The sequence below is a fragment of the Cuculus canorus genome, chromosome 16 (assembly GCF_017976375.1).
Source record: "Cuculus canorus isolate bCucCan1 chromosome 16, bCucCan1.pri, whole genome shotgun sequence".
Lineage (NCBI taxonomy): Eukaryota > Metazoa > Chordata > Aves > Cuculiformes > Cuculidae > Cuculus > Cuculus canorus.
In genome coordinates this window covers 8158421-8185103 of record NC_071416.1, presented here as the reverse complement: position 1 = coordinate 8185103, position 26683 = coordinate 8158421, and the positions used below count along the sequence as shown (strand labels likewise).

The 26683-nt window shown below is 49.2% G+C and overlaps 2 protein-coding genes across 10 annotated transcripts in view; both read left to right on the top strand.

Annotated features, from left to right (window-relative positions):
- Positions 1-1233: 1233 nt before the first annotated feature.
- MAPRE1 (microtubule associated protein RP/EB family member 1) lies at positions 1234-11265 on the top strand. The gene is made up of 7 exons (XM_054081703.1): positions 1234-1363; positions 2114-2237; positions 4861-5006; positions 6199-6403; positions 6781-6890; positions 7575-7727; positions 8109-11265. The coding sequence occupies exons 2-7, from the start codon at positions 2117-2119 to the stop codon at positions 8163-8165; spliced, it is 792 nt and encodes a 263-aa protein (XP_053937678.1). The 5' UTR covers positions 1234-1363; positions 2114-2116; the 3' UTR covers positions 8166-11265.
- Positions 11266-13257: 1992 nt separating this feature from the next.
- Positions 13258-26683, top strand: part of LOC104060863 (BPI fold-containing family B member 4) — a 30985-nt gene continuing 17559 nt past the window's right edge. For 5 of the 9 annotated variants that reach the window (XR_008452670.1, XM_054081926.1, XM_054081925.1 and 2 more), the window contains exons 1-5: positions 13258-13473; positions 14111-14189; positions 14585-14716; positions 18146-18229; positions 18499-18547. The gene's annotated coding sequence lies outside the window, so the exon portion shown is untranslated. Of the gene's footprint in view, positions 13474-14059; positions 14190-14584; positions 14717-18145; positions 18230-18498; positions 18548-26683 lie in introns of those variants that run through there. The other 4 variants (XM_054081924.1, XM_054081932.1, XM_054081928.1 and 1 more) reach the window with 4 other exon arrangements.

The following is a 26683-nucleotide window of genomic DNA, read 5'->3' as shown; positions in this document are numbered from 1 at the left end:
AAAATCGGTATTTCTGTAGCAGACAGTCCTCCTGTGGGAAATGCAGCCTGTGGAAAAGAAGAGGGAAGGGCGAATTAATGAGGAGGTGTTTGCGATGGACCTTGCCTGTGCTGAGTGCTGAGGTGATCGGCCCAGTGCTGCGGGACTGGGGAAGCCGGAGGCAACGGGGCTGGGCTGTGGTGGGCTCTAAGGCAGCCCTGGCAGCCAAATGAGAGAGCTGGGAAATCTCCAGCCACATGGAATTTAACATGGGGCAGGGCTGGATTTTGCACCTGGAACACGGCAACCCAGAGTGGACGGACAGACTGGGGACCAGCCCTGCAGAAAGCGATCTGGGGGTTCTGGATAATGGCAAGTTGACTGTGAGCTCTGGTAGCCACGAGGGACCAATGCCCTGTAGCGCATCCAGCATGGCATCACCAGCGGTGGAGGGAGGGGATTATCCCACTCTGCTCTGCACTGGTCCCACCTACAGTGCTGGCTGCGGGTTTGGGTGCCACAGGAGAAAAAGGATCTAAAGCTGCTGGAGAGCATCCAGAGGAGGGCACCAAGGGAAGGGTGTAGAGGGAAAGCACGTGAAGAGCAGCTGAAGCCACTGGATCTGTTCAGCCTGGAGAGGAGGCCGCTGAGGAGAGACTTCATCGGGCTCTGCAGCTTCATCACACGGGGAGGAGGAGGAGCAGGCGCTGAGCTCTTCTCTCTGGACCAGAAGGAATGGCAGGAACAGGCCAGGGGAGGGTTAGGTTGGACATTAAAAGGCTCCTCTCCCAGAGAGTGGTGGAGCCCTGGAACAGCTCCCAGCGAAGCAGTCATGGCACCAAGTCCAGAGGCGTTTGGCCAACGCCCACCGACCCACTGGGTGAATGTTGGGGGTGTGCGGGGACAGCAGCTGGGCTCGATGAGCCTGGGGGGGTCCTTCCAACTCGGGACATTCTGCGATTCTATGCATGGGGCTGGAACCGGGACTCGGGCTGCAACTGCGGCCGCCACCTCAGCCCTCGTGGCCACAGCAGCACGTGGAGCCAATGGGGTGGGCGGGGCCGAGGTCTCCGCCAATGGCAGGCGAGTGTATGTGGGCAGGGCCAGGGGATCCGCCAATGGCAGCCCCCGCTTGTGGGCGGGGCCAGAGCCTTCACCAATGGCAGTCCAGTCTGTGGGCGGGGTCATACTCTCCGCCAATGATAGGAGAGGGAGGCGGATGGCCCCGCCCCTAGAGACGCGCCCTCTCTCCCCCCGCCCTTTCCCCCGCGCTGCGCTCTCAGCCTTGACCGGGCAGGTCACGTGCGCGTGACGTCAGCGCGTAGCTTGCGCGTGACGCGGTGCCGGGCAGGCGGGCGGGGCCGCTTTGAACGCGGAGGGGCCGGTAACGAGCGGGGCCGGGGCTGGGCCGGGAGCGGGCGAGACTGCGGGGCCGGGGCTCGGGCTTCGGGCTCTGGGCTTCGGCAGCGACCCGGGCGGGCGGGGCTGGCGGCGGGCCGGGGCAGCGGCGTGAGGCCTGCAGGGCCGGGCCGCGCCCCTCCGGCGGCGCGGGGAGCGGCGTGGCCCGCGGGCGGAGGGAGGCGCGGGCACGGCGGAACCGGCGGCGCCGGGAGAGGGAGCACTGAGAGGCGGCGGCACTGGGGAGCGACGGTACCGGGGAGTGGAGGCAGTGGGGCCCGGCGGGAGCGGCGGCTCCCGGGAAGAGAGGCACCGGATAGCGGAGGGAGCAGCGGCTCCCGTTACAGGGCGCAGCGAAGGGCGGCGGCTCCCGTGAGAAGAGGCACCGGCGCCTCGTGGGGAGCGCTCCCGGGCGGCAGGGATGAGCGGAATGAGCTCATCAACGTGGTTCCCTGCCCCGGGAACGCCGTGCTGGGAATTGCTCTTCAGGAAGCGCTGAGCCGAGAGCTTCATGGCTGTGGGGAAAACGGAGTCCTCGCGGCTGTAGGGAGCGATGGCTTCATTGAGTTCCCGGTCCATCATTGTGTGCCCGGGCACCGCGTCATGCTCGGCTGTTGGACATAAGGGCTCCAAAGGAAGCATCTCCTCCACAGCCTCACGAGTGCTTCTGGTCGGAGTGGTGGAAGTTTAGAGCCTGAGCACGTGTGGTGCTGACACCTTTGGTTCTGTCTTTCAGAAAATGGCAGTGAATGTGTATTCGACTTCGGTGACCAGCGATAACTTGAGTCGACATGACATGTTGGCGTGGATCAATGAGTCCCTGCAGCTGACACTGACCAAGATCGAGCAGCTGTGCTCAGGTACGGGGTGCAGGGCGGCTCCGGGTTGGGTGGGCACCTCGCTCTGCACCCTGTGAGCCGGCCATGCAGGCCTTCTGCTCTTGGCTTAGCGCCTGATGTGAACAGAGTCACAGTCAGTGTTATAACCTGGTCACAGAGTTTTATTGAAGTGGTTTTTAATAACGTAAGCATAATGAAAAAGTGCATTCTTCTGACTCACTGCAGCGCAGATGCAATAAGAAGGAATGGAGGTTCATGTGAAAAAAAAGATTCGTAGGACAGGGTGGTTTCCAGTGAGGAATTAAGCATTTGGGCTCGTTGGGCAGAATAAGTCTTCCAAGTGTAGTAACTGCCATAAATAAATGTGCTTTCTTATGGGCGAGAGCTCCTGGGAGTTAGGGTGGCTGGGCAGAAGGAGCACTGTGGGAAGGTGTGCTGTGGGGAAGGTGTGCTGCTGATGCTTGGGATCACCTTCAGGGCTTTCTAGCTCCTCATGGCAAAGGAGTATGTTGGTCTGCGTCACTCAGCTGGCTTTGGCCGAAGCGGGTGTCAGCGAAGCTGAATCTCTGATGGAGCTGTAGGCAGAAAAGGGGAAGTGGTACTGAAAGGGAGTCAAGGGAGGAGTGTGTGCATGTGGGAGGAGGCTTCTGGAAACGAATAAAAGATAAGCCTGTGGAATAAGAGCTGAAAAAAAACCACAGCTAAAAAAATGCAGGCTAAGTAAAAGATGGCGATTTGGATAACAGGCAGGGGAAAGGGACTGGGTGAAAAGTGGAAGCACAGCTCGTACAGTGAGTTTGAGATGTTGCTCACAGAGTGAGAGGTGTGGAGATTGGATGTGGAATAAAAGGAGAAATAAATTTAAAATTAGTCTGGGGCTCTGTACAGACTGTGATTGAGTCCATGGAAGAAATGTTCACAGAGTCAACTGAGAAGCAGGGGACTTGCAGCAGACAGCTGACAGGTATTTGTGGTGGATTTTGTCTAGAGAGATGATGGAGAAAAACACTAAGTGTGAAGGAACTAAGGCTCTGCAAACACAGAAGTAAGGGAGATGATGAAGCATTGTCCACTTTCAGATAGGCAGGTTATAAACCTGTCGTGTGCAGCATGGATTTATGTGGCTGAGAAGTTTTAGTTAGAATTGGTCTGAGTCTTGACTGCTGCGAGAGCTCTGTCTCAGAGAAGTGAGGATAATTAATCCTGGCTCTGCAGAATTTCAGCTAACCTGTTGTCAGCAAAAGGCTGAGAGCTGTTGATGTGGTGTGTGCTGAGTAATGTCCATTCCCTATGTCTGCAAAAGTGTTTTGTGCCTGTGCAGGTAGGGAAATAGCTTTCGCTGCCTGTCACAGGTGTGTGGGAGCAGGAGTTTCCAGGCTTGCTCTGCTGCCTTTGGCAAGGGCAGCAGTGACAGCAACAGTTTGAGGCTGTGTGAATGCACAGATGACCTTTGGCTTATGCTGTGATCTCTTTATCACGCTTATTGCTCAGACTGCCAGTCGTTAGCACAACCCTGATTGCTGGAGGAGTTGGGCATTGACTGCTTCAGGAAGTGAACTGAAAGGCAGTGGAGATCAAACAACAGGATGGGGTTTTAATTTGCACCACTGAGTGAGCAGCAAACTTCTAGGGCCAGGTGGGTGTGGGGGCCCCAAAAGACCTGCAGAGTAACTTGACTGTTACCTGGGGTTGAGGTGAACAGACCAGTTCAGGGCAGATGCCGTGATGTAGTAACTGCTTGGCCTTTACATAGTGCACAGAAGCTTGTCATGTCGCTGTTGGATGGTTTAGGTTAAGGTTCTCACTTCTCTGTGTGCATTTAATCCATCAGTACTGGTGAGGGGACTGGTGCTCAGAATGCTGTGCAGGTATTTCCAGTAGCACACAGTTGCAAATTGTTGCAGAGCGAGGATATAGTTTAAAATATCTTTTTTATTGGGTGCGTATACTCCACAAAAGCTTTTTTTTTTTTTTTTTGGAGGCGATAGTCTACTCTTTATAGCTGAACTGAATCACTCTTTTGCTCTTACTACAGTATGAGCTGAATTGAAGGACATGAAGGACTTAAAATCGATAGAAACACTGTCTTATTTAATTTCTTTGACTGAGACTTGATTTAAGTATAATCCAGCCTAATTTGGCCTCTTACCTTTGAGGGCGTCTCAAGTTGCGTATAGGTTCTGTTTGTAGTGAGTAAATGTTTTGGTGTTTCAATAATGGTTAAATGTGAATTTTAGAATCATTAATGTTCTAGCTCAGCTCTGTCTGTGTTGATAAGAGGAGACTGGATGCCTGTTGGACCCCTGTAACATCTCAGGTCTGTGCTGATATCCATGGGGAGTCACATTACGCATTGGATATTTTTTCTTTTGGAGTTATGGAGGCAAGATTGCTCTTGTTTGTATGAGTTCGCATCATGAGACCAAAAGTTTGATTCTGCAGCTCACTTAAGCTTATTTATGGCCACGTTGCTCCAAAAAAGGAGACTAGAGGTTCCAGTTTCCTTCCTTTTGTTGCCCTTACGGGAGTTGTGTAGCTGAGGAATGAGTCAGATTGGTTTGCTGACCTGACTGAGCAGTAGCTTATGTAGGCGAGTGAGCCTGCTGGATTCATCCTAGGGCTTGTGTTCTCTTTCTCTCGGCAGGTGCTGCATACTGTCAGTTCATGGACATGCTCTTCCCAGGTTCCGTAGCACTCAAGAAAGTGAAGTTTCAAGCAAAATTGGAACACGAGTACATTCAAAACTTCAAGGTTCTACAAGCGGGTTTTAAACGAATGGGAGTTGACAAAGTAAGCTGGGTTGTAACTGGTTCTCTGTGCTCTCAACATCAAAGTAGGTGGAATGTACTTTTAAAGTCAGAGCTGAATAAATCCGGGAATGGTGTTTGCTTTTGGTTTGTAACTCTCAAATCTTTTGGTTTTAGTTTGCATTGGGATCCTCACTTGATTTGAGACACAATCGGCCTTACTGCAGCTGAGGTTGGGTTTCCAGTTCTTAATGATGAGAGGAATTGTTCCAATTTAATTCTGTGCAGCTTACGTAGCGCAGGCTAATAATGAAATATCTATGAGATAAGGTTTACTTGAGCTTCCTGTTTGAGCTGTCTTTGTACCACGTCTGTTCCCATAACCTACTGGAGCTATAGTCCTAAGGGATTCAGAGACCTCTTTACAAGCATCTGCAATGCTCAATAGCAAAATTGAGGTCTGCAAAAAAGCCTTTCCGGGTGGAACACAGTTCTGCTTAGGGAAGGGTGGTTTATCTAGGTGAGAGTTACTGACAACATGCTTGCTGTGGGGCAGAACATTGCTGTGTTAAAGCTTTTCCCTGCCTTTAAAAGGCTTGTTCTGTGTTGGCCGGCAGCTTCAGCACTTGTAATCAGCTGTGTGCCTGGGGGAAGAAGCTTGTGCTGTGTACCCGGGGCTGGGCAGCCAGGCAGCTTTCAAAGGGCAGATGATCACGGAGTGGTAATGCTCCTGGCCCTTGCCGGGTCACAGACTCTGCTCATGCCCTACAGGCGAGGCTTCACAATTTGCTGCATCTTTTGAATCATGTTCAGTTATGCAACTTGTTCTGAGGGAACTGCAGTTGTGATCTGCTGAAATGGTGATGTTGTAGATCTTGTAGCAGTGCTGTGTGTCAGTCCATGAAGTCAGCCAGCAGTTCGCATTCAGGAAGGCAATGGATGAGCCCGAAAGAAGCTTTGTGGTGAAATGTGGTGTAGCAGAAACCTTGCTGCAGAGTTAGTTAAAATTACCTGGACCCTTACAGTGGAAGCATGGCTTGTTCTTATTTCCAATTATTAGCAAAACTCTTACTGTTTGACATAATTATATTCAAGGAGGATTTTCTTTAGACTGGACAAAATTTGTATATCTTCTGAGCACAGTGATTCTAAAACGTTGTATAACAAAAGAGAGGTTCTTTACCCTTAATATGAGTTTCACTGGTTTTTTTTCCTCTCTCTCCTTCCCCCTCCAGATAATTCCTGTGGACAAACTAGTGAAAGGAAAATTTCAGGACAACTTTGAATTTGTTCAATGGTTCAAAAAATTTTTTGATGCAAACTACGATGGGAAGGAGTATGACCCCGTTGCTGCTCGACAAGGCCAGGAGACGGTAGCACCAAACCTTGTTGCTCCAGTTGTGAACAAACCCAAGAAATCGCTCACTTCTAGCAGTGCAGGTAGAGAAAATAGTTAAAGGTTATCTAGATCATTAAAAATTCTGGGGAAATAAGACGGGAGTCTTATTTAAAATCAAGGTGTGAAATGTTAGTGTTGCATCTTGTTTCAGAGATGCTAGGCTTCAAGCTCTGAATCATCTTGTAGTACCCAGTTATCTGGAAACTACAGAAAGAACAGTTCTCTGAAAGAGAAAAGGGCAGGGACTGATGCCAATGTATACCCCCAGAAATGGAGATGTTACATGGGGTCCAGAAGGAAGGAACACATCTTCAAGCTCTGACATGCCCTAAGCGTGTTTGGAAGGGGGATAGCGCCTTTATAGGAGGGAGAAAAATATTCTGGGAGGAACTAACTAATGAATTAATTAATCTTGCAGCCCCACAGAGGCCCATTGTCACACAGAGGACTGCAGCAGCTCCCAAAGCTGGTACTGGGATGGCGAAAAAGGCTGGAGGAGATGACGAGTCAGCGGGATTGATTGAGCAGGTGTGTAGGCCAGAATTGCCCCTTCTCCTGCCCTGCGCTCCATAGGTCTGCTTGCAGATGAAGTTTTTAACAGCATAAAGTGACTGAGTCAGGCAGATGGAAGAAAACGGTCTGAATCCAGTCAGCTTATTCAAAATGGCTTAATTGGAAGCCTTCTTTATAATGGTCTTGCTGTGCTGACCGGAGCGAAACCCCTTATGCAGCACATGAGAGCGCAGACGTTTAAACCTAGTGTGCCATATCACACATAGCAATGCTCGCGAGTATGTCCACAGCTGTGTGGCAGCTATCGCAGCATTCCAATGGAGCTATGAGCAGCTGCTGCTTCACCCAAACACTGACTGTCATACAACTATAACTGCCAGCAGCGCGAGAGCTGTCGTGAAAGAATGTGTTAGCGAGGAAAGCTGCAGGCAGTCAGCGTTTTGCCTACTGCATGTAATAAGGCATTAGAGTTTCCAAGTGGGTACTGAGTGTTGGACCGAGTGTTTATTATGGTGATAATATAACAGTTCAAGAAATAGGCCATTTCCTCCTCTCGCAGTCCCCTTCCCCGTGATGTGGGTTACTTCTCAGAAGGGCGTGACTATGCAACGCACTTGAACTCTGCAGCCCCTGCCTTTCGAGTAGATACCTCTGAATTCTGGCTCTGGTGGATAAATTACTATTGATGCCTTTTGGCAGATCAACGTATTGAAACTTACTGTTGAGGATCTGGAGAAGGAGAGAGACTTCTACTTCGGCAAATTGAGGAACATTGAACTGATCTGCCAGGAGAATGAAGGGGAGAATGACCCAGTGTTGCAGAGGATTGTGGAAATTCTTTATGCCACAGATGTAAGTAATCTGGTATAAATTGTGTCATGTAGTTCCTTCCCTTGTAATTGGAAGCTGGTTTGCTTTCCAGGGCTTGCTCTATTTCTGCTTGTGGGTTTTTTTTTCTTTTAAGTTTATGGCCTAGGTTTTTCCTGCAACAAAGGAACATATGATAACATAAGTATAGTCAGGCAGCAGGCAAGGTTAGCCTTTTGTGGAGGGTATGTAACAGATCAAAGATGAGAAAAGTGGCTCTCCTGGTAATATATCTTGGCCCTGTAAATGGTCACTTAAGGATATTTAGCCTAAGTGAAAGGAGAAAAAAATAAAGAGCATACAGAGTAGTCGGGATCTGGTTTGACATCAGATTTTCATTAAAGCACTTGTTTTATTCCCCTTCAGGAAGGCTTTGTGATACCTGACGAAGGAGCCCCACAGGAGGAACAAGAAGAGTATTAACAGACCACATACTGTACCAGCAGAGCAGCAACATCAGAATTCTTTGCCCCAGATCATGTGCTTAACTGTAAAATACTCCACTTTATTCTTAGAGGACTCACTGGTTTCTTTTCATAAGCAAAAAAGTACCTCTTCTTAAAGTGCACTTTGCAGAAGTTTCTCTTTGTGCCGTGGGTTTGAGTCGGGATCTCTCTCACTCCGTAGCGGAGCAGCGTTCACATCCAGGTGGTTTATTTAGGGAGCAAGAGGCTGAACATTTGGACCTTGTTGCAGAATGATTTGCTGGTAAAACACTGGTTTGTGGGGGGACGTTTTGTATCTGAGGTGGTGTGTGGTAGAGAGAGTAAAGACTCTGAATCACGGAAAGATTGAGTTAATGTGAAATTGCAGCACAGAAATTATAATAAAATGCCTTAAGAGTATTTAAAATATGCTTCCATATGCCAAATTGAAGTAATGTGACAGGAGATTTTATGTGCTTCATATTGGGGTAGACACTTGTTCAACTGTTCACCGCTGTCGGAGAGGCCTTGTGTGGCAAACTCGCTTTGTCAGCAAGTGCTCAAAAGGGGCTATTAAAACAGAACTCCATTCCTGTGTAAAGCTGCTTACGAAGTGATTAGTTCTCGATGAAATAGGCCTTAATGTTGCCTGTCACAAGATTAGAGGGAGTATGCACAGCTGAGACACATAAATTACCTTGAAGAGCGCGAAAGCCTGTTTCTGAGGCATTGTGGCTGATGACTTTACCAAAATGTACTGTGTTTTCTGTAAGAAAAAACAATCCAAAACCAAACCAACGGAACCGCGAAGGGCATCCAGGCCGCTGCCTACAATGTTCTTCAGTTTTCCTTCCTGGCTCTTTTTTTCTATTTCCTCTGCTGCTTCTTGGTTTTGTTGCTATACTTTTTGGTCTCCCGCTTGTTCTTTTCTCTTTCCCGCCCCAAGGAATGCCGGTCAAATCCATTCGTTGTAACAGGGCTTGCACTGTGCAGCTGTCTTACAGTGAAAGTGAACTGAGCACGAGGAGGAAGAATTTTCTGTCTTTTTTTTTTTTTCCCTTTCAAACCAGGACATATTTAATACCTGCCAGTTCCGTAGTTGTCTGGGGTAAAAACTAAAAGATGCTGGCTAACAGAGCTAATGGTATTGCAGAAAATACAGTACTGAGACTAACTTAAATATTAATATTTAAAGTCCTTTCCTTACCTGTCCTCCTTTGCTCTCATGCCCCTCGTTATTGTTGTTTGCCAAGACCCTGCAAGACTTCTGACCCCCTACACTACTGAGACTGATCAGCCCTGTTGTGCTTGTATTCATTTGTTCCTGGTGGTAGCTTGTCCTCAAATGTGAGTAGGAGAGCATTTTATGGTAATTGTTGTGTAGTGCATGAATCTTTGTGAAATTGAGAGAAAAACCCAAATTCAGTGAATGCCAAAAAATGCAAGTATCCAGCCATTGTTTAAAATTGCAGTGGTGCTATTTCTCTTGTGGCCTTTTAGACTTTTGTTGCCCTAAAATTCCATTTTACTGAGAAACCATATTTTACTTGGATTTTTCTTGACAGGGTTTTTCTATTTTAAGCAGTTTCTAAATAAAGTTCTGTATTTCAAGAGTGTCCTTGTCTGCTGGCGTCTCTTGTGCTTTCAGATACGCTCAGGCGAAGCTAAATCCCGGGATAGCGCTCACGATGAAGCTGGCAGGACCTGGGATGTTGGCTTTCATGCTGTAGTGGTGGTTACAGCCATTGCTGACTTGAGTAGCGGTTCCGTCTGCTGGGGAATCCACAGCTCCAGGTTTGGTTCTCACCTCAAGTGGATGGAATGTGAGAGTGGTGTTGACTTCCCCCTCCAAAAGGTGTGAGAACGGGGCTATATAACAGGAATGTGAGCATCTGAAGTGTTAGAACTGCTAAACTACTGGCTATTAGTTAGAAATAGGGTGGTAATTGCCTCTGTCACTGGTCTCTCCGAGCAGACTGACTGTAAACTTAGCTGATGTGTTTCACTTGAAGTGTGTTTGGTAGATGGGGTTAAACAGATGCGAGCACAGACTGCTCCTGTGATGTATCTAACCTTGAAATGGAAGTATTCCCTGCTGGAGAACACCTCCTGCTCGCAGCGGATGCTGTGGACGCCTTGTCCTGCAGCGCAGGCATTGTGGGCAGGGCCTGCTGCTGTTGAACTGCAGAAATGCAGGTGTAGAACAGGGGGTTTGATGCACATAAAATCTTCTGTACTGTTACTGACTTGCTTTGAGGTTGGAAGCATATTTTTTTCTACTCTAAATATATCATTATTCCAGCAACTCAAAGCAAAAGATGAGAATAGTACGTGGCTGACTTTGAGGGTCTCTGCCCTTTGCAGTCCGGTTGGGCACTGGCACCTGGTCGCTTCCAGTCTCAGTTTCCCAGGATTGCGTGTGTGAAACTGAAGCCCTCAGGGCATTGGGTGGGTTGTGTTTGGTTGATTTTGATCATTGTCAGCAAAGGAAGCAAATACCCTTTTGTGATAAGGGAATGATGGGTCAAGAATACTGCTGGTGCGCCTGTGAGGCTGGTGAGTGTGCGGGCAGGCGTTATAAAACTACACTGAAACTGCAGTCCTGTGAGGCAAATGCTGCTTAAGATTTCTGGTTGCTTCCATCACCTCTTCGCTACCAAGATGAGTTATAAATAGAATGGGGACAAGCTGATGTAGTTGGTTTATGACTGCGTTGTAAATATTCTGGCACAATCTGTTTTCTAATGCCCTTTTTGGGGAATGAAATGACAATGCTAAGCCCAACTCAAACCTATAGACATAACCTGGCTCCTCTGTCGCACTGGTACAGTATATGCTGTTAAATGCTCACTGGAGGGAACAATTTCAATAGCATCCAACCTTTCCTAGTATCTTAGTTTTATCAGATATTTGAAAAACGAACAGAATGGAAGAAGCGAAAGCTCACATCTCCTTTCTGTACCAACATGTCTTACTTGCAGGTGGACTTGTGGATGTTTTTTTTTCACTTTTATTGTTCAATTTTTTAAGAATTCCTGGTTTGCAATGACAATTCTTACTGTAACTGTTAAAGGCCTTCAAATAAAGGCAAAACCTTCCTTGCTGTTGTATCCTGTGGTTCTCTAATGTGGCTGTTTGAGCACTCAGCCATCCTGTAGTCTGTCGAGTTGGGTGTCCTCAGAGGAACGTCTATCCTTTTGGAAGGGGAGTCTTAGAACACCCTTCCAAGGATGAGGCTAGACTCTGCCTCTCACAAGAGGAAGGTATTTCTTGCAAGCGTGTGTGTGAACCTGAGGGCTTTCCCATGGAGTGCCAGCCAGCCTGGTGGCGGCATGCGGACCTTGCCTCCTGACTCCTAGAGCAGTGCAAGAAATAGAGGGGATGCTAATACAGGGCTAAGGTATGGGCTCTTACTGCAGGGCAGGGATAAAGGAATGTGTGCCAGGGCATCTGCACTTCACTAGCAGGACGGCGAAGGAATGTACAGATCTTCTAAAGCAAAGCGCGCAAGGAGAGACAGAGTTGTTGCAGATCTCCTCCTGGTTAGCTGGAATGTGAGACTGCAGGCAGTGGCTGCTGATGTTTAGAGTACAGGGAGCAAAAACGGGAACCGTGGCTTTGCTGGAAGGAGGCCTGAATAAACTCTGCTGGTAAGTGAGTTCTCCTGGGATGAGATTTTTGTCTGTGACTGTCAGTTCCTCCCAGGAGCTGCGTTTGGGTAGTTAATGGGCCTGGAAGCAGAGGGAGTCAGAGTGTGAAACCAATGTGAGCAGAGAACATGAAAGGTATGGAAGCAGAAATTGGAGAAAGCTGCAGTTACAAAGGAACAAGATAAATGCGTAAGAATGAAATGGAACAGAACACCTGAATGGAACCTGATGTGAAGGAGCACTTAAAGACAGGAAGGAAAAGTGCAACGTTATATGGGTAAAGAGAAATAATGGGTGCACAAATCCTGCACCCACCCTGACGTGTGGTTTGGTAGCAGCACTGTGGGAAGGAGTGAGTTCTGACACAGGCAAAGCCCCCATAAAAAGGGAAACCTGAGGGGGTTTCCTAGTGGTACCTGTTACAGAGAGGGGTTGGACTGCGTGGAGAATGGTGCTCTCGAGGAGCTGCTGCCTCACCTCGTCACTGGGACAGATGGGCTGCATCTTCCCAGGAGGTGTGTGGTTTTCTCTTTAATAGAAAAGAAACAAGGTCAAACCTAAATCTTGAGACTTTCTAAGCCCTGAAAGAACCATAAGGCAATTGCAGCTTTGAGGAGGCAAAAGCCACTCTGTAAAAATCACTCTTTTCTCTCTTTCAGCACAACTGGCTGGTGTTTAAATTGTGACCATTAAATAATATATATAAAAACCATACTGATCAATAATTATATGCATAAATATTTATCAAAATATATTTACTACAACAATAAACATGTAATACTAAAATATCTATAAAGATGTAGTGTGTGTGTATATACATATATAAAATACATTTGACTCTCTTGTCAGAACTGTAGTGAGCATCAACTGCTGTCATTTCTGTTTCTGAGAGATGTTTTGCAGACATTTTCTTCTCAAATACAATTTTGTGCAATGCTTGTCTGTCAGTCTTCTCATGGTGCTCTGCTGCTGATTTTCTCCCCAGGGGATGCGTAAGGGTGAGCTTATGCGTTCAGGAGCCGTTACATCTCATGGGACAGCATGGATATGAATCTTGACAGAATCAGAGATCTGCAGATTGATTTTGATGAAGTGAAGAGCAGATGAGGTTGAACTGAGGGGACAATGGAGGTGGCTCCGTTTCATGACCTGAATATGGAGCTGTATTTAATCTTGGCTTTTCTCTCGCAGAAAGGCTTTCTAGGAGAAAGCGGGAAGCAGAGAGGTTTGTGACGGACCCTGTCTAGATGGTACTGAGGCTCCGCAGCAGCCCTGTTTAAGGATAGCGAAGGGCAAACAGGTAGAGCCGTCTCCCTGTGACCAGTGGGTGCGCAGGGAGGTGGGAACAGAGGAACCAGGTCGCTATGAGGGTGAGAAGCATCATGAGAAGTGACGACCATCTCACACTGACACCATGCTGAAAAGTGGGACACCAAGAGCTCCTGGTGGCACTGGTTTCCTTCTTTATCAGATAACGCTGGTCTTTCTGAACCTCCTTGGAAATCCCAGTCACGGATCCTTATTAAATACCTGGATGGAAATGTAGAGCTGAGGAGCTCTGTTTCCTGATCTAATAAAGGAATGGGAGATGTTCCTTCTTACTGCCTTATTGTGAAGGCTGGTTCATATTGCGGGCCTGAGAGGTGACACGTGTGGGTGAGTAGCTACCATGATAGTATTATTTGTGCTGGCTAATCTTCAACCGATGTGGGGGTGAGGTGCAGTCTGGGCAGGTTACCTCCATTCATTGGAAATGTCAAGGTAGACACGGGCTGCTCTTATTTAATGTCTCATCCCTAGAGGTGTTCAAGGCTGGGTTGGGTGGGGCTTTAAACAACCTGATCCAATGGGAGGTGTCCCTGCCCATGGCAGGGGGTGAAATTGGATGGGCTTTGAGGTCCTTTCCAACCTAAACGTTCTATGATTCTCTGAAACAAAGAGCATCTGGTCTCAGCTCAATGACTGCCTGCAAAGTCAGCTGCTCTGGACTGAGCACAAAGTGATGAATCAAGGCTTGCATTCTGGAAAGGTGCAGCTGGACCTTTGATTCCTGTTTCTCCCTGTTTTGTCAGTACTGAGCTTTGAGCCAGGATTGTTTGTAGAGTTTTTCTTGAACGTTTTTGGTTTCTCTGGAGGATATCGTGGATGAAAAACGTGATTTGCAGCTTTTTTTGGGTGGAATCCACCCAAGAGCAGAGGCGCGAGGCAGCTCTTTGTCACCTGGTGGCAGTGCAGTTCAGAGGGGAGGTGGTAGCAGCTTAAATTCTGCAAACAACCCGTTTGTTCCCTGCAGGCTGAGGCTCATCCGGGACTGCACGTGGGCCTGAGCTTTGTCAGCTTGGTGGAGACAAGGTCTGCTGCTGAAACTGTAGGTAAATGTTTACAATTTCTACCTGTTTTGGGGCCGTGCCTTTCCTGAATGAGGTCCCAGCTCCAGTTGCATTCCCTGGGGTGTAAATCTGCTCCTGGTGCCTGGAGGCGATTCTGCTCAGCGCTGGGAGTGGGAACCTTTGTTTTCAGTCGGTGGGGACTGAGCTCCACACTGACCATGTTCCAGTGTCCACTTCCACCTGCTTTCTGCTGCCCCTCACTTGTGTTTTACTGCCTGTGATCCACTGGATTCTTGTTCCTGGAGAAGAAGGACCAGGGGACTGGACTGAATGGACCCTTCTATCCCATCTCCTCCCCTCCAAGCAGGATCTTTGCAGTAAAACACATTGAGGCTTGAACCCCAATCTCATTAAGTGCAATCTTCCCTCTTGTGCAGGCATTCCTGGGGAACCGGTGCCACCAGATAAAGTTCATTCCTGAGCTCAGGCCTGTTCCCTCCTGCTCAGCAGCTGATAAGAGAGCCATGATGCTTGCTTCGCTTCCATTAAAATGACACGGGCACACTCGGGTAAGTTTGGTTGCTGCCTCAGTTCTGTCACTTATCCATTGCACAAGGACACCAAGTGCTGCCGCTGCTGTTTAGCGTTCCCTTTGCTCCAGACAGAACTTGCTGGTACCAGACTTGCAGGTGCTGGGAAATTGTGAATTGTGGAAAATGTGGAAGGGGCTCATGTTTTTTACCATTTATTATTTGTTTTTTGAACGTGTAAACAAATGAAACTTTTGAAAGTTGCTTTAGGCCATGTGAGGGCAGCTCCTGCAGAGCGGGAGGATGATTTGGTGTGACAGGATCAGCTTCTATAGGAAAACTGTCAAAAGCGTCACCCTTTGGAGGTATCCCCTTAGGCTGGAAAGGATCTGGAGGCATGCCCCTTCCTGGCTCAGGAACCACGTGAAGTGGGTTGGCTCAGGGCTTTACAGCCCAAGGAAAAATTGAATTCTTCTGCCAGCAGAGAAGCGTTGGATTTGGCAGCACTGGCAGTTGGGGTGCAGGAGGATGAAGCGGGGCTGGAGCAGCAACCAGGGGATCTGTGGCAGAGGGACTCTGCTGAGCTGCCACTGGTCTCCTTGCTCACTTGCACAAATCGCCCATCTTCCTGGTCAATCACATCCCTCAGCTTCCCAGTTCTTCTCTCACTCCTATTTCTCTGCCTTTTCTTGCAAATATTACACAAGTTTTGGACCATTTAAATTCCCTTCTTCCCATCACTTTCTCTTTTTGCTCATGCTCCTCGGTTGCCTCTTCTTTACATGCACCTCGCTCCTCTCTTCCACCCCTGTTCCTCACTTTCTCCCGTCTTGTGCCTCTGTGTTCTCCCATCCCCCTTCTTCACTTTCATAATGCCTTTAGCCTGGCAGCACTCCATGCTTTCCAGAAAGCTGGTGGGGTACAGCAGAAAGCCCCAGAGCTGCTGTTTAGCATGCTGGCGGCTGCCCAGACGTGTTTCTGTATCTGGTCTGCTCTAAAGTCGGGCATCTGACAATGGTTTTGTCCATAGCTGTATTGTTCACGCTGTTTTCCCCAGCCTAAGCAGTCGCTGTTCTGTCTTTCACCTCTTTGGGCTCTGCTCTCTGGCAGTGTGGACTGAATAATATCTGCCTGGAAATTATGGGGGTCTGCAACTGTGGTTTCGCTTGTCCAAACAATTCTGCAATAACAAAAGATGTGAGTGTTAAATTACCGCTTCCAAGAGCTTAAAATCCCAATTGCTGGCATCTGGACTCAAATGTCTCTGGTTTTCATGCTGGTCGTGAGGGTAATATTGAGTGTTCTGTGGCTGCTGTAAATTATGAATTGGTAAATTTGGTCTGGTCTTATTGGAAAAAAACCTACCACCTTTCCCTTGTACCTGGAAGGATGAATGTAAAGGAAATGATGCTTGAGACCTCACTTGTGTCCAGTACTGGAGGCCTCAGCACTGGAAGGACTGGGATTTGTTGGAGTGAGTCCAGACGAGGCCACAGAGATGATCTGAGGGCTGGAGCAGCTCCTGTATGAGGACAGGCTGGGGTTGTTCAGCCTGTAGAAGAGAAGGCTGTGGGGAGACCTTAGAGCAGCTTCCAGTGCTGAAAGGGGCTCCAGGAAGGCTGGGGAGGGGCACTTGCTCAGGGAGGGCAGGGAGAGGGCAAGGAGAACAGTTTTAGCTGCAAGAGGGGAGATTGAGATGAGATCTTGGGGAGAAATGTTTTGCTGTGAGGGTGGGGAGGCCCAGAGCAGTGGTGGCTGCCCCATCCCTGGAGGTATTCAAGGCCACGTTGGATGGGGCTCTGAGCCCCCGAGCCAGTGGGAGGTGTCCCTGCCCATGGCAGAGGGTGGAACTGGATGGACTTTGAGGTCCCTTCCAAACCATTTCACTATCTGTGATCTGCAGGCTGCTCTCCGCAGACGCTGTGGCCTCTCTCCCTCAGGAAAGGCTTTTCCCTGCCCTCCAGACAGGTCTCTGGCCTCTATCCCCGGGGCCCCCGGGCGGAGCGAGGGGGCGCGCCTGCAGCGCGGGGGTCGCCGCCAGGGGGCGCTGCGGGACCGCGCCGGGGCCGGGAGTGTGTGAAGAGCTCGGCTGCGGGAGAGCTCGGCTGCGGGCAGTTCTGGAGCCCTCAGCGCTGGGGCGAACTGGAGCTCGTAGATTCTTAGAATAGTTTGGATTGGAAGGGACCTTAAAGATCATCCAGTTCCAACCCCCCCTGCCATGGGCAGGGACATCCCACTGGCTCAGGCTGCCCAAGGCCCATCCAAGCTGGCCTCGAACACCTCCAGGGATGGGGCAGCCACAGCTTCCCTGGGCAACCTGGGCCAGCGTCTCACCACTCTCAGGGGGAAGAAATTCTTCCTTATATCAAGCCTAAATCTGCCCCTCTCCAGTTTATACCTGTTCCCCCTCATCCTATCCCCACAAGCCTTCATGAACAGCCCCTCTCCAGCTTTCCTGTAGCCCTTTCAGGTACTGAAAGGTCGCTATAAGATCTCCTCAGACCCTTCTCTTCTCCAGGCTGAACAACCCCAACTCTGTCTGTCCTTGTATGGGAGGCGCTTCAGCCCTTGAATCATCCTTGTAGCCCTCCTCTGGACCTGTTCCAACAGCTCCATATCCTTCCTATGTTGAGCTATTGGAGCAGGTCCAGAAAAGGCCACGGAGATGATCCAAAGGTTGGAGCACCTCCTGTATGAGGACGGGCTGAGAGAGTTGGGGTTGTTCAGCCTTGAGAAGAGAAGGCTGCGGGGAGATCTTATATCAACCTTCGAGAACCTGAAAGGGTGACTAGAAAGCTGGAGAGGGACTGTTTACAAAGGCATGGAGTGTTAGGACAAGGGGGAATGGGTATAAGCTGGAGGGGGGCAGATTTAGACTGGACATAAGGAGGAATTTCTTCACTATGAGTGTGGTGTGGCACTGGAATAGATTGTCCAGAGCAGTGGTGGCTGCCCCGTCCCTGGAGGTGTTGAAGACCAGGTCGGATGGGGCTTGGAGCCCGTGATCCAGCGGGAGGTGTCCCTGCCCATGGCCGGGGGTGGAACTGGATGATCTTTAAAGTCCCTTCCAACCCAAACTATTCAATATTTTTCTGATCCGAGTTGGAGTGGGGCTGTGGGCAAGGATCAATATAACCTGGCATCCCAGTTCTATAAAGATAAATCTGAGAAGAGCTGGCAAACTGGCAGAACTGGCCTGTGTCTCATGGTAAATGCAGCTTTCGGCTGTTTGGAGCTGTCTTGGTTGGGAGCTCAGCCTGTTTTTTTTTTTTTTTAGCTGGGCTCAGGTTTTTCTTTTAAAAACAAACATCTCTTATATATCAAGCAGACTTGTTTTGACACATAATTAACTTAATTTAGGTGGTTTCATATAGTTCAGCAGCAGCTCAAAATCCTGGTTTTCCACCTGACCTGATATATCGATTGTGCTGGTGTTTCCTCTATAAATCTCTTTCTGTTTCTGTGCAGCTGTAATTGCATTTGAGAAAGGGGAAATCGTCTGTGCCCAAGCCACCCAAAATGCGTAATTACTCCACTGAAATGCCTCCAGAGGTGAGCATGAGCTGAGTGTCAGTGGTGAGGCTGAAGGCTCTGGGGAGTTTCTGCCCGAGGCTGTGTACAGGGTGGTGGTGAACAGGCTGGAGGGTGGGATGGAGGACAAGCCCTGGACGATGCCATGTGATGCCAAAACAGCTTTCACACTGCCTCCTGCTAACGTGGCAATGATGTTGAAAGCCTTTCCAGCAGAACCCCGCTTCCTACTGGGTGACATGGGGCAGGATTTGAGCAATAAGTTCTTCTGACCCTCTTTTATTTTACAGATCAACCTTCTTCAAGACCCCTTGGGAGCTTTCGTTCTGGAAACCAACTGTAAGTCCACTGGGATGTTTTATTCCCTAATTTCTCATTAGCCAAAATCCACATTGCAGAAGCCAAGAGGGCTTTGTGTTCCCTCTGCCCTGTGGAGCAGTTCCCATGTCTGTTCCTTGCTGGAGCAATGGCACGCTCTGCCCATGTCATTTGTAAAAGACAGGCTGGGTGTTTGGGATCACCTGTCCCCAGCCGTGGGTTTGGTTCTGTTTATGCTAAAGTGATGTGTGTGCATTGTCTGAGGATGTGGTTTCCTGGGGGACTGCACAGAATTCCAAAGCCCTGATGCGTGTTTCTGCACACACCTGACCTCAGTTTATCTCCAAACGTGCACACCAAATCCAGCTGTTCTTCCATGCTGTAATCAGGTAATGTTACTAAGAATGGTGTAAAGGCAGCAGTAACATTTCTGTGTTGTAAATGCACATCAGCTTTTGCAAATACGGAAGAAATTTGCTACCTGTCTGCACTGAGCCTTTCTGGGACTTAGCTTTGTCTCCATCCTGCTTCTAGTCAAACCTTAATGGGGAGACTGGGCAGGTCAAGGGTGCTGAGATTTTTGTTCATTCAGCATACACCAAAGTCAGCATACACCAGCCTGGGGTTCCAGGGCTGCACACACAGACAGTTCCTGCATGAGTGACCCTCTGGGACACTGAGTGAGCCTCCTTCCCCATTCTGCCACAGCTCGGAGTGGGGTGGTGTTTCTCGACACTTTCTTGCACCACCGCGTCCAGCAGAAGCTGTGCAGAACCCAATACTCTGAGGATGTAGCTCCTGCCCCTAACCGGTAGCTGGCCTGTTATGCTTTCTGCTAGCTGGGTTCATGAATGGGCTGCTCTTGTCATCCAAAAGGTGCCCTGTGCCAGACCGTGGCTCAAAGGATGCCTATGCTGGTTCCCGTGCCTCCCTGCATGGTGCATCCGCTGGGAATTCACCACTTGTGCAAGGACGTGGGGTTAAACAGAACCGCACCCTGCAGTGCTGGAAATAGCGTTCTGGAAATGCTGATTTCCTAAGGGCTTTAAGTCAGTTGGGTACCTGGCGCTGCCGTGATTGGGGTCCTTTCTGCCCTGGAGCAGCAGGGCTCTGCGGCTGCAGAAAGCAGCTCCGGTGGATTGTGTTCTCGTGCAGCCAGGCTAGCGCAGGGCCCGCTCGGCTCTGAAGGGTTTCCTTGTGTTTATGTGGCTTTTGAAAGGCTTCTTAAATCGTATGAAGTTAATACAATGGAAAATGGATTCTCCCTGCCTGCCTAAGCAAGCCTTTAGTGATTAATGCTGTAAAGGAAAAACAACGGCAACAAATTCAGGTTTATAATGTGCTGTGGATTCCAGGTCTATGAAAAATGCGTGCTTTGTAAAAGAAATACTTCCTCTTTCGAGTACTCTTTCAAAACATATCTTATCTCCTTAAAATCCCCTTGTCTCCGTAGGCGCATTTTGATGCTAATGGGATTCATAGCTTCATAATTCTTTGTCCCTCTTCTTGCACTGGTACAAGGCTAAACTCTATTGCAGAGTAGATTAGTTCTGCTGGAGGAAAACTTAGCAGAACAGAGGATTCGCTTTTTGGATGTGAAATCAGTTGAGTGTTTTTCATCTGCTGTTCTAGAAATGTACTGTGTGCCATAACTGCCATGAGAGCAAGGGGCTCTCCTGATCTGACCCTGCTCCGGGAGCGATCCACAAGGATGCTTCATGGCTCTGTGGGAAGGCAGGCTTCCAGCTCAGCCTGGTCAGTCCCTGCCCTGCGCTTCTACGGCTCTTGCTCAGCGCTGATCCCAGCCTCCTGCAGGACAGGGGGTTCTTCCCGCTCATGAAGCATTCCTAAAATTACAGATACGGGTGATGCCTTGGATGCTGCACTGTTTATGATGTGTGTTTAGTCACCTAAATCACATTGGCAGTGTTTGATCTTTCCCTGGATAATTGATTTGAATTTAAACGGAGTGAATGAATCCTTTCCAGCTAAAATACACCCTCTCCTCATCTTGATTCTTTTTCTCCTTTTTTGGTGACTGGCATAGGATAGGTTGTTCTGATCTCATCAACAGAAATCTGTGTGCTGCTGTAGGAGGGCAGGTAAGCCAGGTCTGAGGGTCTGTTTTGAAACACTGCACTTGTTTACTCAATTACCAAGCAGTTCGTAACTTGGCTCCTGCACTCCTGGTCAACAATCTGCAGTGGTTGTGCTGCTCTTCAGTGCAAGACTGGACAGTTATTTATTTATTTAAGTGCATATTAGTCAAGGGCAAAGTATCAGAGAAAACTTTTCCTTTTTTAATAGCCCTGCACAGGAATATTGTGGGGAAACATGCCCCGCTGGCAGCCCAGGTTTCTATGGTTTAGGGACCTGTGCAGAGGGACTCAAACTGGAGTCAGGACAAGCCCTTGTGAGCATTCTGTGAACGTTTAAGCTATTTTTCCCTTAAGGCTTTCCTGGTGTTTCATCAGAGACAGGGCTCTCATGCTAACTACCAGGCAATGTAGGAATGGATTGGAGCTTTCCTCCCAGGCTGGTTCTGTTCCGCAGCGGTTCTGCAGATGGTGATCCTTGGCACTTGTGTTTCTTCAGCGCAGTCTGGCGAGCCCCTTGCTCCCTTGTCCCCAGCAGTTCAGGAGTGGCATTTCCACTCCCAAAGCAAATATTCAGCCAGTGTGTGGAACCAGGTGCTTGGCATTCCTTGGGCTATAAATATTTAGGCATTTTTCCCATCCCAGGGCAGGAATCCCAGAGCTGCTATGCTGGGCGCTTGCTGCTTTGTTAGGATTCTGCTCTGCCCTTGTTGGCTTTTCCCTTTGCAAATTAAAACACCCAGGACGGATCCTCTCTGTCCATTTGGGATTGTCGCCTCTTGCTGTCAGCCGTTGGAGGGAGGCACTTGTGCTGTGCAGCACGGGGACAGACGCCCATCTGCCTCCCCTCGCCGTGCTGGTCTCAGAGTCACTAGGAGCAGGAGTTGGAGCTCGTGGAAGTGTAATCACCTTGAAATGTGTTCCCAGGCACCGTGATGCTTCCCTGCGTCCCTGGTGCCTGTGCAATGTCCAAAACTCTTTTGAATCTAATTAACTTCTTGGCTTTGGAGCCATCCTTTGGCAGAATATCCTGTGCTCGAATTGCCAGCGTGGAAATACATTTCCTCCTGCCAGGTCTCCCAAAGCCAAATCTCCCAGCTTTAGCTGCTGACACCACAGTCTTGTTTGCTGAAGGCCTGGTGCTATGTGATCTCTTTTTCTTTATTTTACACCTTCCTGCTTACGCTGGGGCCACGAGGGCAGTGATCCAGCTTGCTGGGTACGTGACAGGATTGTACCCCAGCGTGACCGCGGGGCTGGGAGCTGCTGCCACTTCCAAAACCACAGCCAGGTCTGTCTCCTTCAGTCCCATCCTCAACTCCTGGAGGCACTCCATGTGCCTCTGAACACCCAACCATCCCGTGTGCCTTGTGGTGTTGCTTTGTGCCTTGTGGTGTTGCTGCCAGCTGTTGAGCATCAATATTTATAGACTTTTATTATACAGCTTCTTGCATGTGTGATGTGTTTATAGGGGGGAAAATTGCAAACAGAATGGTTCATGCCCAAACTTGCCACTATCCAGAGCCCAAATTTCTCTCTCCTGACTGGATTTTGTGACTGGCTTCAGAGCCCAGCTTCAGCTATTTAGCAAACATAAATCATATGAGGAGCAGGTGCTGCTCGCTGCTGAGCCAAGGCGCATCAGATAAAATATTGCTCATTTATTTGGTTTGGTAGAAATAAAGTTGTTGTAGTGGAACATCATTACAGGCTGTTCTTAATTCACCTCAGGGCTATTCCTAATAACAGCACACAATTCTCCTGTGGCAGTCTGAGTGAATGAGATGGGTGTTTTGATGTCAAGCTGAATGTAAGAAAGGGTTTAGGAATCAAAGCTTTGAAAGAGAAATAACTGCTGTTTGTGCTGTGATACTGGAAGAGGTCCCCGTTTTATTATTAACACTACAGCTATTGAAAGTCCTGACACTTGTTCCTCGGGGACTGGAAGCAATTCAAGCCATGAAATACTGTTTCAGCTCAGCCTTTTCCAAGTTGCTGTGTGTTGGTAAAACTGGAGGTGGCCTTGATAGTGAGCGGAGGTACTCGGGGCTGGCAGGCAGTTGATAATGTTTGATTTTTCAGCTGTGTGGCAGCCGGGAGCCCTGCTCCTGCCCAGCTCTTGGCTCGCAGCAGATAGCTGCTTTGTCCGAGCAGAGCCGTATGAGAAGCTGTCCAAGGCTTTGCCTTTTAGACTCGCTGCTTTGCACAAACATTATCAGCATTTCGCTCAGGGCTGGGGCACCTGCAGGTGTGCTGCCTGCGGAGCTCAGGAGGGGTGAGAGGCTGCTGCTTTAAAAAATGAGAACGAAGAAGAAAAGCAAAGATTGAAGGGAAGAGAGCGGTACAGCGTAGGGCTGGTGCATGTTTTCTTTGACAAGGAACATGCATCTAATTGGGATCCTGCTTTTCTCCTTAGACAATTAAGTCTCAGAATGTCTTATCTGCTCTCTGTGCTGTGGCTTGGCAAAAACAAATGGGCAAAGCATGTGGATCTGAAGATGTTTCCATATTGCAGGCGAGACAACCACTGAAATTTTGGATTTTCTATGCCCTTGCTGGTCTTAATTATCCTCTATAAAACAGAGATGACCAGCAGGAAAGGTGTGGTGGCTCCAGCTCCCAGAATAGCAGCTTGTGTTGCAGAGAGTGACAAAGCTCGCAATGCAAGAGCAGCACCTGGATTCCTCTGTGCTTAACTGCGTGTTGGATGACAAAACAGATGCTTTTTGTTGCAGCTGGGGCGCAGGCGCTGTCCTTGCTGCTGCTGGGATGTAGCGCAGGCAGCGCCGTGACCCCGACATCTGGGGATCAGAAGCCTCTCTGCTGCTGCCTCTGAAGGACATGGTGTTGGATGCACACAGAGAATCCAGTGATGATGGGCTGCTTGTGGCTCGTGGGAAGGGACGGACAGCAGGAGGAAATGATTTACAAGTCCCTGGTCTTATCCGAGCGCAAGCCTGAGTAGCATGGCCGTGTTTTCTGTGCATCAGTGTGGCTGATGCTGGTGGCACGGTCCCTGTCCTGAAAGCCATGTGACCCTCACTCAGTAATGACCGCTGCTGGAAAAGAAAAAGAAATTGTGTCCTGAAACAGCAAAGACCAGGGAGCAGAGCTCTCTGCTGACAGCTCGTGATGACCTTGGTTCTGTGTGTGCGGGCTGTGTGGTGTTGTAACTCAGAGTATTTACTCTGAGCTGCGTGGCACAAGCTCAAAGGACCTCAAGACCTCATTTAGTCTCCACAATTTTCTACAGCAAAGAGGAAAGTCTGATTTTTTTTATCCAGACTCTCTGCTCCAAGTAAACCTCCCAAGTGCTCATCTCCTGTAGATAAAAGTTCCTTAAAATACTGGTGATGAAGCAGTTTAGTTCAGCTCTGTTTCCATGCTATCGGTGCCTGCAGATGACTGCCGCTTTGATGCGTGTTGGTGGATGGCACGTTGAAAACCCTGCACTTGGTTTCTAAAGTCTCACTAGAATCCCTACTGGGACTTTGATGTGAGAAGATTCCACTCCAAGTGCCTGAGCCCTCTGAAGCTCACCCTGCCTTATCTTGCAGTCAGACCGGCGAGCGAATGCCTCGGGTAATGAAACATCAGTGGCAGCAAAAATGTGTGGTGATTATTTATGGTCTGAGCATCCGCAGTCAAGAGAGGCTGCTGGGAATTGCCAGAGCTCGGTGGTGCCTTGGATCCAGTTCTTCCTTTTGGAGATGATCTTGATGCTGTGTGCTGTGGCTCAGCTGTTCCATTATCCATGGTGATCCAGCTGCAGCGTCTCGTTGGAGCACGCTCTGATCCCGCACACCGACTCCAGCTGTAAACATCTGTGCCCCCAGTGTCTGCAAAGAGTCTCTGCTGCTAAGAAACGGGATGCTCAGAGCAACTGTAGAACCTCATTTAAGTTTTAATTAGACAGCAGTGAGCATTTAACTGTGATGCCCTTGTTGCTGCTGTAACGCCCGCTTCCTGGCAGCGTGGTGGGGCTGCTGGCGCCTGGGAGGCAGTGGAGGGGAATCCAGTGCTGGTGCGTGCGTGAGGGGCTTGTTAGAACAGGGTGTCCATGAATCAGCCTGCACTGTTCCAGCATTAACAGAGTCGAGGCTTTACTGCAAGTGATGGAAATAAGCCTTTTTTTTTAACCTTCCCACTCTGGAGTGCTGTTCCTGGGCTCGGCGCAGGACTTGCTCCACTGGGCTCTGTTTGTTTTCTAGGCTGGCACAGTTCTTTGCAATGTGTCAGATCCACATTCAATTGTTTATCAGAGTTAAAGGGGAATTTGATGATCTTCTGGTTTGGCTGTATTGCACTTTTGCAGCCAGCAATCTGCGTGGCCTGCTGTGAGCTCTTCAGGAGAGCCTTGTCCTGTGCCTGTCTCTGAAATGCTTTTCTGCATGATCATCCCAGCTGAAGGGTGTTCAGTGCCAGCGCAGAGCAGTGGTGGATGCCCCATCCCTGGAGGGGTTCAAGGTCAGGCTGGATGAGGCTTGGAGCCCCTGATCCAGTGGGAGGTGTCCATCTCAGGATGTCCATGGTGTCCTGCATGGCAGGGGGTTGGAACTGGATCTTTGAGGTCCTTCCAGCCCAAACCATCCCATGGTTCTATGACCAGCTGTGCAGAGTTTCTCTGGTTTTCCTTCTGGGAGCAGAGTTAAGAACTTGCACAGCCCTTGTATGTAGTGTTGGCTTTGTGTGGAAGGCAGGCCAGCTGTGGCCCCTGCTCTTCTGTGATGGTTTTTCACCTGCAGGTGGATCTGAGCACTTGAGCTCAGTTCTTCGTCCTCTCTGGATGGAGGCTTCTTTCTAAATTTGTTTAGGTTGGAATTTCTATCTGTGGCCACTACACAGGTTCAAAGTTCAGGTAGATTTATAAACATCTCTCCTTTGTTCCTGTCTTTGCCTTACCTCCTCTTTATCCACTCTCTCCTCTCTAATACAGAGTAGTTAGGGTTGGAAGGGGTCTTAAAGATCATCTAGTTGCAAACCCCCTGCCATCGGCAGAGACATCGCACTAGATCAGGCTGCCCAAAGGTATTCTCTTCCACCTTTAGAAGGACAAGGAATTAAAGCAGTATAAGCTGTTTTGAATCTAGTTTCTCCGTTTCTCACAGCCAGACATTTCAACGGGGTTTTCTGTTGTTGGTCTGTGAGGATTTGGAAGAAACGTGGTAACCTGGAAGGTGTGCACTCTGCATCATCTTAGACTCCTAGTTTTTAGCATGAGCCTCTTGCATATCCCTCTGCAAGGGAAGAGTTAAGCTCCCTTGAATTCACTCTGATCCCTACCTTTACCCTATTCCCTTTCTGTCCCATTTCTTTGCTGCACCGTCCATCTTCCGCTCCTCTGCATATACCAGCTGGGCCCTTCTGTTATTCCCCATCTCTTGGCAATGGGTAAGGACCCAAAGGCAGGGTCTCTGCCAGCAGCAGAGTCAAGCAACTCCCCTGCCCGTCTGCCAGCCATGCTTACAAAAGGAGTTCCCAGTATCTCCACTTTTAAACACACGGGCTCAGTGATTCCCTAAATCCCTCGCTTCAGCACTCCTCTTCACCCTCCTATGACCCAGGGTATAAGAATGAGGGATAGGGATCAGTTAGAAAGGGAGAGATTACACATGCTGGGAGAAGAGAGGATGACGCTGGAAGACAGGGGACTGCGGTGGGTCCAGACCTTTGGGGACAGCAGGAGCAGCCTGAAGAAGCCACGCTTGAGACAAGCACAGCCCATCAGGTTCTCTGGTTTTCCGTATTCTGTGATTTTTCCATACCCTCCCCTTTTGTGCCTTCTTTACCGTGGAATTCCTCTCCTTCCTGTGCACTCTCTCGGGCAGACACCGACCTGTCCTACCCAGCCTTTTCTGGGATCCGCACCGGGTTTTTAAAGACCTGCTGGCATTTTCATGCCTAGTTCTACATTTTCTCTGCTACCGCTCGCTTTGGAGAGAGACACTCTCTTCTCAGGGTCCTGCAGTTCCCCGCTGTCGCCCGCGGGGGGCGCTGCCGCCGCGTTCCCCGCCGCCCGCGTCGTCGCGGGTTCGAGGCTCGCCCCAGCCCCCCCGGGGCA